We start from the raw sequence: 13771 nt of genomic DNA, 5'->3' as shown, positions 1-13771 counted from the left end.
CACGGATTTAAACCTTGTTTTCAAAAACTGAATCCAATAAGTATTTCTTGCATCTTGATTACAAGATAAAATAGGAGAATCACTTGGAATGTTGACTTTTTGACAGGTTGCCATGGTTTTTGTTTTGTTTTGATTCGCTGTACCGAATAAAACCAGCAAGCTAGTTATAGAGCTTAAATATAACTTAACGCTCGCTAAAATTGAATCCCGAGCAAGACCGGGCACACTCAGCTAGCTGTCATATAAATAAAAAGTAGCACAGTAATTTAAGGTTGCAACTAAACGAGGACTGGACTGGATGATCATGTCTTGATTAGCAAAATCTTTAATTTGAACCACTCCCTCTGTCCCTCTGCCTACCTATTCTACTGATTTCTTTCATTCATAGACACGACGATGACTTACGCATATCACTAATGCAGCTGCATCGCCATAATGTACCGTAGATCGTTGACGGAAATACGATTGATGTAGTGTTGGATGATCTTTCCCAAATGTTCTCCAACTAATACTAAACATCTCTTTCAAACAAGCACCGGCAAACCGGTAAGTGCACGCATGCTTGTTTTTTAATAACTAATAAAGACTGTATCTTCCACTATAAACATTCCCATTGCACATTGCCATGTGTGTATGTATAACGTACAACTAAATGATACTACAGGTATGATAAATACACCCGTGTCTCGATGCTTCCCCGATGTCTCGATGGGGGCCTCCCTTAGCACAGCCGGTAAAGACGCAGTTACAAAGCAAGACCATGCTGGAGGTGGCTGGGTTCGATTTCGATTCCCGGTCCGGTCAAGGAATTTTTCGGGATGGAAAATGTCTCCACTTCCTGGACATAGAGTATGATCGTACTTGTCATACACATTTATTAATGCAAAAATGGTAAGGCATCGAAAGCTCTCTATTAATAACTGTGGAATTGCATCTAGAACACTACGACAAGAGCACGCAATAAGCTTATATGCGGTAAGCAACAAGCTTGAAATGCTTTCACGATGCCGGTTATTTGTTGGACCACTTCCATCGACGCCACATTCAGTACAAAGTGTAACCCAAATATTCGCATAGTCGTCGTGCTCCATGGCGCCTAGTCGTGAATAAAATATAAATGCGATGTGGTAGTAATAGCCAATAATAATAATCTGAATAATAGGATGATACGAAGAAGCGGAACTCTTCATCCATGCTCTCCTCTTTCCATTCCTTCATCGACACATATCAAATCTCGCCACGGAGTCATGTGTTTATGTATATATTTTCATCTCACAGTTTTTCTCCTCTCATTTCTCGACCAATTTCTGGTTGGTTACTTTAGAAACAAATAAACAAATAAAATTTAATTGCATGCTTAAAGTAATCACCAAGATATGGATCCAAAACCAGCACACTTTCCATCATGGATAGGAGAGCAAGATCGGAACGATTGTACGAACGAATGAGCATAAAAAACCGCAGATTTGCTCGCACACTTACCACACAAACAGGCGTGAATGTGAATCAGCTGAGTATGGCCGAATTAAGCCAATCAATAAAGTACTACGTTGATCGTGAAAGGATCGTCCATAAATCTTCCTATGGCTGGAACATTTTTATTTGCATAAACACATTTTTATATGACAGCAGCACACAAAGCACACCATTAAATCATTCCACACATTTGAATTGACGAAATCCCGCCGATTGGCATTCCTACCAGCATATGATCCGATAATTACTGTCATTATAGTCATATTACAGCATCAAACATATAATTATTAAATTTGGCTGTGGACGAATCGTTTTATTTGTTCTGTGGCCTGCTAGTTAGTCCATCATACACTGCATACGCGTGTGCATGTCACAGCAAGCCATGATGAACCAGAAGGCAAAATAATAAATAATTTAAGCGACGGAGGCGTCATAGCTGTCTATGGTCGGTGAATATCTCCTGAACAAGCACAGCGTCTGTTGCAGACAAGAGAAAAAAAAGTGCATCTTATTTCTGATCTGCGTTTCGTCATTCATGGTGCAGACTACAGAGCAGCATTTCAAAAGTAAGTTGTAAATCCAGTGTGTGTTTTTAATTACCCTTTAAAAACAAGTTCAGCATATTGTAGTGGCAATAAAGAATTCTCACGATAAAGCGCGAGCGGAACGCCGAACGCTAATCGTTAATCAGATGCATATATTAATATACAGTACGGAACGAGTATCAACGGGAAACGCAAAAGATGTGCTCCAGATTTCAAGCAAATTGAAAAAATATATATTATTTTTTTATTACCATTTTCTATCGATCATGGGTTCGTAAAAAGTATATAGTTGTTGTATTCTTTTTATTACTTTACAGCTCTAATCACATATAGTAGTGTCACTTCCCTTCGTAGAACCAAAGTGCGTTGAGGAAGAGGCAAGGAGGAAAGCTACATAAAACCATAGTGTGACTTTTTTTTCAAACGTATACGATGGAATGAGCGATCGTAAATCAAGAGCTTCGAATCACTGACGAGCACGCTTTCGCCCGGTTGATGATTGTGAGCTTCGAAGCGATTGAAGGGAAGAATCTTGGAACAGCCGACGGCTACGTTATCGGTATCGTGTGGTGGGAGAAATCAATCCATAGGTATTTTATTGGCTGGGAAATTACCATATTTTTTATTGATGCTAATAATTGCCAATATTTAATATGCACATATGAATCATTTTGTCGCTTCATCGTGGTTCCCTTTTAATCTAATTCTAGTAAACTAATCAGATTTTTTTTTATCAAAGCACGCATTTGCAGCGCACGATGGAAGCAAAAACTATGGCATAATTTAAAACTCAAAGCTTAAACTTTAAAGCATGTGTAATAGAATGATTGATTTGAATTGATTGTTTAAGAGCTAAAACGCTATCTTGCATGTCTGTGTGGTTGGCATGCATTTAAATTTCAAAAAGCAGAACCAGGAAGGAAAGAAGAAGGTGCAACATGTGGTTTATCTTAGAAATCTTTGAATTTCACCTGTTCAAAAATTCAAATGGATAATAAAACAAACTATCCATTCGCTTACTGTTCCTTAAATGAACTGCTTATTATCTGATTCACATTTTCACTGGGTCTGGAGGTTCTTGGAGCCATTAAGATGAAAAATGACACGTGAAGTTGAGTGCTAAAATTATCATTCGTACTGATACAAAAATAGAAGGCAAATTATGAAAACACGATAACGAGTACATGAAATGATGAACTGTTACAGACCATAAAATAAAACACCACGGATGAGTTTCCATTTCGCACGAGGGAGATTACCCATAGCAACACAATGATCCCGCGCACAACTGCTTGGCGCATCCCGACACACTGGGAAATACTAGTGGAATTGGCTAAAATCTCAAAGCGACAATTTCTGTATCATAATCGCTGCTTGATTTAATGTGACACTATTTAAGGTAGATTGAAATGAAATGAATGTAAACCCATAGTTAGATGTACAGATTTCAACGGAACAAAGTCACAAAAAGCAAAAAAGACTATGACGCTCTGTATGTCACGATTTCAAATTATAGTTCGTTTGGTTTAGAATTTCCAACACATACTTTACGCGTTGCTCGCAGTCGTCTGTCTGCCATTGCTGTTAGTGCTGATGCGGCCACTGCTGCTGCTGGTTTGCATGCTTGGTAATGTAATTTTCACTCGCTCGTCGTTCGTCGTGTATCCACCGCACCAAGTCATTTCGTGGTGTTCTCGCCCGATGAAGATGCTGGCCTGATGATAATGAATCCCTCACTTTTGCCTTCTTAGCTCCGCGCGATGATGCTTCATCTGTACATCATTTACCGTGCGCGAGAAAGCGAACCGAAAATATATACGCAGTCGAGCACAACATCAACACACCAACAAAACAAACCGAAACGAGAAAGGCAAGCAATGCGATCAATTCTCCTAGAAGGGATCCTTGTTGGAGGTTTGAGTACACTTGCAACTGTTTAAGCTATAGTCACACGCACACGATACATAAATTAACATCAGATCACAATACTTTTTGCCTGCAGGCTTGTTCGAGAGCGATTCAAATGGTTTTACGTTTATGATGTGCGCAGCATAACTTCTGCGTTGCTGACACGGAATGATCTTCACCACGATTCTATTTTTGTGAAAATATTCGACTGCTCGCCCCTACTTGGAGAGCATGTCGCCGTTTCGAAGAATATAAAGAGGCGAAAAAACGAAACTGCCGCGCCGAATAATATTCGATGACGTCAGCCGTTAAAGATTCATTTTTTGACTTGTCAGAATAAGAATTTCGTTTTTAGATCTGTTGCAAATATAATTGGTGTTTAAGTTTATGTTTAATAATATTTTTTACAATAATCGGACTATTTGAGAGAAAATATCATTTATCAAGGCAAGCAAAAGGGTTGGACAAGAACTTTAGCATTTGACTTATTTTCAGAGTTAGGTATATACAGCATTTTAAAATTTTAGAAAAAAAAATACTGGCTCCAGCGATTTACTGGGTGTGTGAAAACGTCTGTTACATTCAACAGAATCTCAACATTGAAAAGTTTTTTTTCCATCCAGCATGAATGTAGGGAATAGTAGATGACGGTGAGGGTTGTGTGCAAGCGTGACTGGTCGTTGTGATTTTTCTAAGCAAGACAATTAAAGGCGTTTCTGCCGAGTCCACGAAAAATGTTGCGAAATGGATTCCGGTGGAAAGTAAACTAAAACAAAAAATTATAACAGGATAAATAGCAACAAAATAGGACACATTAATTATATTGTAATTCCCAATAAAAAAAAAACAAGCGGTTAAAATTCAAAAGAACAAAATTCAACCAATGCACGAATAGATATAGTAACATGAAAGCCTCTGAAAGCATACTGCGAAACACAAAGTTCGCACATGACGAATATTATTTGCCTGCAGTGTTCAAAAATATCCCAAAGAATTGCAAATGAATACATTAAAATTGGCTCCCTCGATCGTCTTCTGCCACAATATTTTTGCATGGAACCGTACAATAACTTCTGTTCTGTGTGAGTTGGTACCTTTTTTTGCGCGCTACCTTGTGAATTTTTTATTTGCCATGCATGACGAAAGCTTTCGAGCAACGCAGCAAAACTCTTGGACTTGTTGTTTCTCTTTATTACTGACAAGGTTACGCTGTCTTGTTTCACACTGTGGGTGCTACACGTGACAAACTGCCCAAAATTCGTGTTTCACATCAGATACCAAACTAGCACGAATTTAATTTTCCAAAATATCTTCTGATTCACGCATATTGGAGATAAGAAAAAACAGCAAGAGTAAACCTAGACGAACGTTGTTATCACCGAGACTCGTAGAAATGTTGTCGCTATCAGTAATTTTATACACGGCTCTGCTACTATATTTTCGATAACGTTTTGACTAACCTAACAAACCTCGCCGAAGAGATAGCACTATCATTTCCAAAATCACAATTGTTCGCACTGAAGACTGTCGAAGCAAACAATATCTGTCCTATTGAGTTTGATTGATCGAAGGTTTTGAAGCTATGGGGATTTGTTTAGGAATCAAACGAGGCCTTACGGCGAAATCCCCAAAAGTCCAGCAGCCCGAATAACACCATCTATTGATAATCGGTAGGATTTGACGTAAAGTACAAAGTCACAGATTAATAGCAAAAGGCGCATTCTCTCTCTCCCTTATCTGATAATACATTCGACCCGCGCTACTGAAAAGTTAGTAAATGTGGTGATGGTTAGATAGGGTACCACACACTCGAACACAAAGAAAAAGATAAACCTTCTAGCTCAATAATTGCTCGATACCAATATTATTAATAATTATAAACCTATCCATTAATTGCCAAACACAAAGTGAAACATAACGCTCGAATTTTTTCCATAATTTTAATTTCAAACATTTTAACCTCAAGTTTGTTTCTTAAACAATTAACCATTCGATTGCGTTAAGCATGTTAAAAGTTAGAAGTTTATTAATAGCCAAATTCCAGATTACTGGAATTAAACACGATTGAATTTGGCAACACTTGTAGTTTATTTATCCTCCATTGATACAATTGACATACAACCCTTCTCTCCAATTGCATACATTACGCGTTTTGTGCATCTTTCGACAAACGGTCGGTTGCGTTTCGTAACCATCTCCGCTACATTAATTGAGCAATAGCAGGGCTATGCTTAATAGTCAGATTGAATGTAGTAATGACGGGTGTAAGGTAAATAAGCAAACAGCTGTCATTTGATCAAGTTTAGAGTGCGCACCCTTCATAGCACTTCAACAGCTTTTCCGACTATATCAATCAAACCAACGAGCCAACTAAAATCAGCAAAATACGTCTTTTAAAATATCTGTACAAACATGTACAACTTGTGGACAAACAATCGAAAAATCGAAACGCTTCCTTATCAAACGGTGACCGTACCTTCAAATCGAAGCCAAATTATAGAATAAAAAAAAAACGTTGTTTACTGAACACACACGCTGAACAAATGCTAGATAAGTAAACGGTTTCCAATATCCAATTTGACTTACCTGTTTACTAAATACTGCCACATCCTCACTGAAGGAATCTGACGAACAGACATCACCACCCGCGACACCTGGTTCTCGCGGCGTACACGTTGCTAGTTCACATTTTTCGAATATTAGTGCCAATAGCGGGAATAGAGGGTGCCTGTAACAGGAAGAGAGAAAACATTGAAATCAATTAATCAAATTTTGACCCCCTGTACATTTTGGTGTGATTTGATTTTTACAGGAAGTCCAGGAAGTGGCCACCTTTACGCCTCTTGGAAAATAACTTGAATGGGACCCACGCGATACTGTAGATTCAACTTCGAATGAGAAAGACCGGTAAATACCAAAAGTGTAAGCAACGGAGAACCCTGATAAGAGCTAGTTATTTCATTTTTTGGAAGATAAGATCATACTACCGCGTAAGGTGACTGTTTGCTTGCTTTATTATTACTGTGGAATGCTTACTGTTGCTGCTGCTGCGGTAGCAAGCTTGTTGTGTCAACAAATAAAGTTTATTGTTCAATCTCGAAGCGATTGTACAATTTTCTCCGTCATTTTTATGATATTTGTTATTGACAGTGACGAGCTGATGTAGGAAAGTTTAATGACACTTACCACTTGACACAATCCAGAGCGCCACAATTTTTTTTATAAGAATGTACAAAACAAGCAAAAATTATAAAACTCATCTACCTACTACTACCTATGTCTTGCATTCATTGCAGGTAACATCGTCCATTTATGCATCAAATTTACCTTTGCCTATACTGCACAAGCTAGCCGGCCTCGGTTGCCATAACAACGCTCATCTATTTCGGGCCCGGTGTTGCTAGTGTCGGGCTCACATTTACTATCAAACGAGATGAAATTTAAATTGAAATAAACAACCGACCTCAGTTTCGTGGTGGTAGATTTCCATAAGTTTCTTTGTTGAATGTGAACGAAATGTTCTGCTTGCACGAAAGCGGAGCACGCCATGTGAGACACTGCCGACGCCGGTATGCGTAAATATTTTGATAATGTCACTAAATATTATACTTTTACCAATTGTTTATATAGTTTTCTGGATGGTTTAGATGGTTGTTTAAGTAAGAGAGCCTTGGGCAAAAAAAAAGTGAGCAAGAAAGTAAGGACTTCCTCGATGTTCGTTAGCACTGACTGCCAACGCCACCAGAAATCACTAAAACTAGCGGAAGTATCTAAATAATGAAATAATATTCAAATACCGAACCGTCGGAGTACTGTATAAACATGCAACGGCGACAAAAAGTTCAACTCAAAAAATTGCAGTGGAAGTAAAACCAGATTGTGAGATCGACGGTCTACGGAGGATTTGGGAGACGGATTCTATTGATATTTTGATGAACCAATGAAGATGGCTTGCAAAAAAAATAATCACAGTTTCTACATTTTTATGATGTAGGTATCCAAATATGTTTCCATGACACGCTATGGTCTGTTCTGTCAAATTCCCTCCACTTTCATTATATTGCCAATTCAGATAAAAAAACATCATTGCAATTTGCAAATTGAACCTGAAATTAACGCGAAACTTACTGTCGGTGCCGGTGAAACATTTACATTTCTACATTCCAAAAATTTCAAAAAATGATATCAAAAATCCAGATTCTTCCTGATATTCTAGCAAAAACATGTTTTTTGTGCATTATGATGCCAAAAAGCTTGATATAAAATACCGCAAAACCAGACCTTACGATTTTGTTTTTTACCCAACTTTTTAAAATCAGAGTGCCTTCCATTCAATAATCTAAATTAGCAGGTTTTTTGTGTCAAACACAAACATCACAAATTTTTCTTGTTACTTACACATACAAAATATCATCATAATATCTATGATCCCATAATTCCATACAACATTGTTTTAGTCTAAATGAATGGAAGGCATCCTATTTAAAATGAATAAATAGATAAAAAAAAAAGTTTTTACACGTAAATTTTCTTAAGAATCACAGGTAAAAAAAAAAACTACGAATGTCAAATAATCTGGAATCAAGCCAAAACAATCATGAAAATTTAAATATAAGGTTGCTATTTTAATTGTTTACACAGTTTAAAATATTTTGTAATTCGTGTGTTTCCATGCACATATTAAATTAAATTGAACCATAACCCAGGATGGGGTAAAAGTCTCTCTTGTATGTAGTAAGTCAAGAGTTATTTCAATCAAAGGATTAACGATTCCTCGATCCGAACTGTGTGCTGCATTTTTGCTTATCAGATTGGCCATGAAGGTTCATCCGGCAATCAAGATGAATTTCCACTCAATCCATTATTGGTCGGATAGTCAGATCGTTCTTGCATGGCTAAAGAAGCCCCTATCTCAACTTGCAGAAATTGTTGATCATTCTGTTGATGCTAATGGAATTACATCAAGTCGTCCGAAAACCCAGCTGATGTTGTCAGTCGTGGTCAACCCTCCCAACTCCTTGCTTCGAATGAGCTTTGGTGGAACGGACCTCCAATTCTTCGAAGTCATAGCTTTCAGATTGATGAGCCTAATCCGCTTTCCGATGATAAATTACCGGAATTGAAAACAGTAACCGTGTCTACTGCAGTCTTTGTCCCTGAAATCCTTCCAGTTATGACTGCCTTTAGTTCATTCCGAAAGCTTCAGCAAGTGATTGGATACTTCAGGAGATTTGTTGTGAATGCAAGGTCTCCCAAGTCGGAACGTATCACTTCGGAATACCTGACTGTGCGAGAGTTGAAAGAGTCATTGAATGTGATTGTTAAGTATGTTCAAAGAGTTGAGTTTTCAGACGAAATTCGTCGGCTTGAATCAGGTGAACCTCAGGTAGACTCAGTAGTCTGAATGTTATTATAAATGATGGTGTGTTGAGAGTGGGTGGAAGACTGAAGCATTCTTGTTTGCCATATGGTTCAAAGCACCAAGCCGTACTCCCTGACAAAAACCCAATTGTCGAATCGTTGTTAAGAGCAATGCACTGCGAAATGTTGCACATTGGTCCGTCTAGTCTCATTTCATTGGTCCGCCAGAGATTCTGGCTTCTAAATGCTCATTCTGTAGTCAGGAAAGTCATCCGGTCTTGTGTTCCTAGGGTTATTTACATAAAACAAAACTACTGCTACTACTTCTACTAATACTACTTCTACACTACGTTCGCTCCAATCGCGAACAAAATTGGTGTTTGAATTTACACGACGCTAAAATTTACATGCATGTAAAATTATACGTCACTTGAATTTTACAGACTTTAGATGGGCTCATCTTGTAATTTCACAGAATATTTAAAATTACACGCATTTTATTTCGCTTATACTTATTTGAATGAGATTATTTACCATGAAATTGGGTTATTCCGGTGATAATTCCGCGAACATGGCATTCGTTTTTTATATTATTCAGTCGAATTGATAAAACAAATGTGTACCGTTTAGGCACTTTACTTTGCGAAGATCATAATGCGCAATCACATACCTAATTTTACACGTGAAAAATTGAAAAAAGTTTCCGGAGGGGGCACTTCTGAAAGATGGGGGAGGCTCCAGAAGGGAGTTCCTTTAATATGGAATACTTATGTGATACAGAGTGATATCTAAGGTACGGTTATTGTCTTTTGATGCTGACTCATTTTACGTTGGGAGGTGGAGGGTTTCCTGGGATGGCTGGCGGAGAGGAAGTCCTTTTCTTAGCTGTGGTCGTGGTTGTTGAAAGTGTTAGGGCTGGTCGTGGTGTGGTGTACAGGTAGTTGTCCTCATGGTCGGAGTTGAGGGTATAACAGCATGTATCATTGAGGGGTCCGCTTTCGGAGGTAATGTCTCGGTCGGCTGTAGTCATATTCGAGAAAATAGGCCTGCCTCGCGGAGCAAAGCCAGTAGTGCCGCTGAGCGGCAAGGATCTTCACTGAGGGCGTCTCGGATGCTGCCGGGGATGTCGAACAGGTTTCTAGCTCCTTGATATTGCGGGCAGTGGCATATAAAGTGTTCCACCGAATGGTGGATCTGGCACAGTGAACAGGGTCGGTGGAATTCGCCATTTCCCGTTATGTTGTGTGAGATACGGGTGTGTCCTGACCTAAGCCTGGAGATCACCACCACCACTGGTCAGGTAGGTCCTCCCAGCGGCGTGTCGCATCTTTAATTTTACGGATGAACATATTTCGTGAGTCCAGCCAGTCCTGCCTCCAAGACTCCCATGTAATATTGGAGAGCCAGGTTTTCAGATCCGGGCCTGGAACTTTTCTTGTTAATTTGCTCATTTGTCGACCTGAAGATGCGAGGTGGTCAGCTTCGACGGTACCCTGGATCCCACAGTGATCGGGTATCCAGGCGCCGGTGGTGTTGGGTGGAGCAGACCGGATGATGGTTTGGATCCACGGGTGTGTGGGGTGCTCGGCGTCAAGGGCGGCTACCACGCTGGCGGAATCCGTGAACAGGACGATGGGTTTGCTAGACGGTGTGGTGATGGCGACGTAGGCGGCGGCTGCCTCGGCGGAGAAAATGTCACATTGGTCAGGGAGACTGGGGCACACACTTACATCGGGGCCGGAAAACCCAATTCCAGCTCTCCCTTGTGCAATCGAGCCGTCGGAATAGCGGATCGTATGGTTGTTGTAGCGACGGTATATTAGGTCCCTGTGTATTTTGGGCCGCCTTCACGGTACAGTACATACCCTACACTTCCAACATTGCATCAAAATGATCAGTCAGGAGAAAAACGAACCACTAGCACATTTTTGAATGTTTTTCTATTTTTCAATATCAAAGTTTTTGATTTTCTGAACGAACTAAAAGTGCTCTCTGTATAAAACCGCTTTAATCAATATTTTGTCTATCATCCATTTTATATTTGTGGACGCGCATATGCACGATAAATCGTTCCACATCACCAAAACTGAGCTCACAAAACATACAATACACTTTTTCCGACATTTTCCACTATAGAACCCAAGTAACAATTCTGCAATCATTTGGCATCCACTCTGATTTATGATGGTTTTATAATGGTAATGAATAATTTATTTAGTTTAAATACACCATTTCACAGTAGAAAACGTTCTATTGGTGTTTTAAAAACCTTTTACATTCTGGCGAGAAGTCAAAAACTGTCTTGTTTTAAAATTAAATTTAAAGTAGTTTTCAATCCCACCATAAAACTGTTCTAAAAATCAATCATAAACTTCATTAGTAATTTTTTATTAATGTCTTGATAAAATACTCTATAAACCTGTTCTATCATTATTAAAGCAATCATAAAACCATTTGGTTTTAAATGAGAGTAAAATGCGTATATTGTTGCCTTCAAGGCTTTTACACTTTTGTATCATAAAATCTCCTCTGTTTACAAATTGAACTTTAAGGATGGGTCCTCATAGTAAATAAAAAACCAAATTTATGACAAGGATATCTCGAAGCATAAACAAAGTTGGAGGAAAAATTCAAGCGATGCTAACGACCGAAGGAAAGTCGATTTCAGTAAAATTTAGTTCTTTAGAAGAACCAGCACGTCCGGCTGAACGGGTACCATCAACGACTGAGCATCTGGTGGAGAAGAGTGAAGTGAGCGTGGTCCTCAATTTCATACAACATTGTCAAAACAGTCTGAAAACAGACCAGTCTACTCCAGACCTTGCGAATAGATGAAAATCGGAATAACTTGCGTCAGTACCGACAGAAAGCCACTGAAACTGTCAGTTAGCGGAAGTGTTCACAACACCGTTGGTTTCCGATCCATAGCTGCAATTTTATTCGGTGAAAGAGTCATCACTTGGAAAAAATTCATTCATATGTACATTCCTGCATCGTTTGATAGTGCACTTCCAGAACCATCCGGAAGAAGGGGATCTTTTCGGGAATGATCGAGGTTACAGATGTGCGAAATGCGAAATATTGTGAACACATTCTGAGTAACTGCTTCCAAGACATCGGGAAAGAATCGCCTGGAAGAACGCTGAATCAAGGGGGGAGCTGGCTGTCAAATACGAATAATCGTCGCCTACCTCGCATAACTGGTTCCAAACGTAAGCAAGCCAAAAGAAACCTACAGCGTTTGTTTACGTTTGGAACCAGTTTCATACAAGTATGATCAGTAGGTTGATTTGACAGTACGTCCCCCCCCCCAGCGCTGAATCGCAAAAATATATTTTTTTTTCTTAATGTTAAATAATTAGTAAAATCGATGTTTTCCGTGGGCGGACTCAAGTTTTTCGATGTTTTCACGTACATTTCACATAAAATTTTATACGGTACATAAAACTAGGCCACTTCATGAGAACTATTTTATAATTTTGGAAATTCGGCAGTTTTTATTTTAATTATTTTGATAAGATCGGATGGTATTTATGAATCGTTTTTTATCTTGATTGTTGTTTTTCTAGTAAACTTAGCAAGCAGCTAGGGTAAATGGCTCGGATAATGGTTTTAATTGTTGCCAAATATCTTTTATTGTAGCTTAAATACGGTTTTGAAATGGATCTCAATGCGTTTATTGTACAACCATTTTGCAGTAGATCAATCTTGAAGAGCTTCGAAAATATACCCTTAAGAACCTTCTCCAGAGTGGGCCAAATAGACAGATTCTAGCATCGATGAGGTTTTGCTGGATGCATCAATGGCAAAGCAGTCTTGACCAGGGTTTTATGAATGTTGTTTTATAGTAGCTTTGTAGTATTTCATAAAACTTAAAATGTTACTTGGGAAGTGACTCGAGCTATACGCGGCGGAGAAAAATATGATCGAATAATCGGTCCGTCCGCTATATTAGCTTTCTCAATGTTTGTTGATTTAAATTAATCGAATAAACGTTATGAGTTTCATCATGCTCTATTAATGTAAAATAAAATTAAAACATAGTTTAAAGCTATGTTATTTTAAAATGGTTTTGGTTTACATTTCATGTAAAATTCCTTATTTTTTGCTGTGTAGTTTTCTGCTCAAGTGATAATCATAATCACAGTACGATCACTTTTTAATCGATGTGAAGAGTGGGCTCTGAATTACTAATATGTGAAATAAGCAAAAAAGCGAGATATAACTAAAAACCAAATCAATTTCATGTAGGGTAGAGAACTACTTAAGCCTAAGCGCCCATTTTGGGCATATCAAGCAGAAAACATAAAATAAATCAATGATTTCGGGGTTAACAGGTAAATTATGCATTTGGTACGATACTTCTGTTCAAATGCTACCGAACGAAGTCAATAAGAACGCATGATATGAATGTTTGCACCCAATATTCTCAAAAACAAATGAAGTGCTCCTACCGAATCATGTTTTATTTTCATCCCATA

The 13771-nt window shown here is 38.6% G+C and overlaps 1 protein-coding gene across 1 annotated transcript in view; it reads right to left on the bottom strand.

The window, feature by feature from the left end:
* Window positions 1-10519, bottom strand: part of LOC135716241 (homeobox protein homothorax-like) — a 33525-nt gene extending 23006 nt beyond the window's left edge. The window contains exons 1-2 of the mRNA XM_065238925.1: window positions 10341-10519; window positions 6516-6657 (exon numbers count right to left, since the gene is read on the bottom strand). Coding sequence (XP_065094997.1) covers window positions 6516-6657; window positions 10341-10519 — 321 coding nt within the window. The remainder of the gene's footprint in view (window positions 1-6515; window positions 6658-10340) is intronic.
* Window positions 10520-13771: the final 3252 nt, after the last annotated feature.

Source organism: Ochlerotatus camptorhynchus, unplaced genomic scaffold, assembly GCF_037179485.1.
Source record: "Ochlerotatus camptorhynchus isolate MF236.1 unplaced genomic scaffold, CSIRO-AGI_Acam_v1.1 ptg001173l, whole genome shotgun sequence".
Classification (NCBI taxonomy): Eukaryota; Metazoa; Arthropoda; class Insecta; order Diptera; family Culicidae; genus Ochlerotatus; species Ochlerotatus camptorhynchus.
The sequence above is the reverse complement of the archived record's forward strand: the minus strand, read 5'-3'. Positions and strand labels throughout refer to the sequence as shown.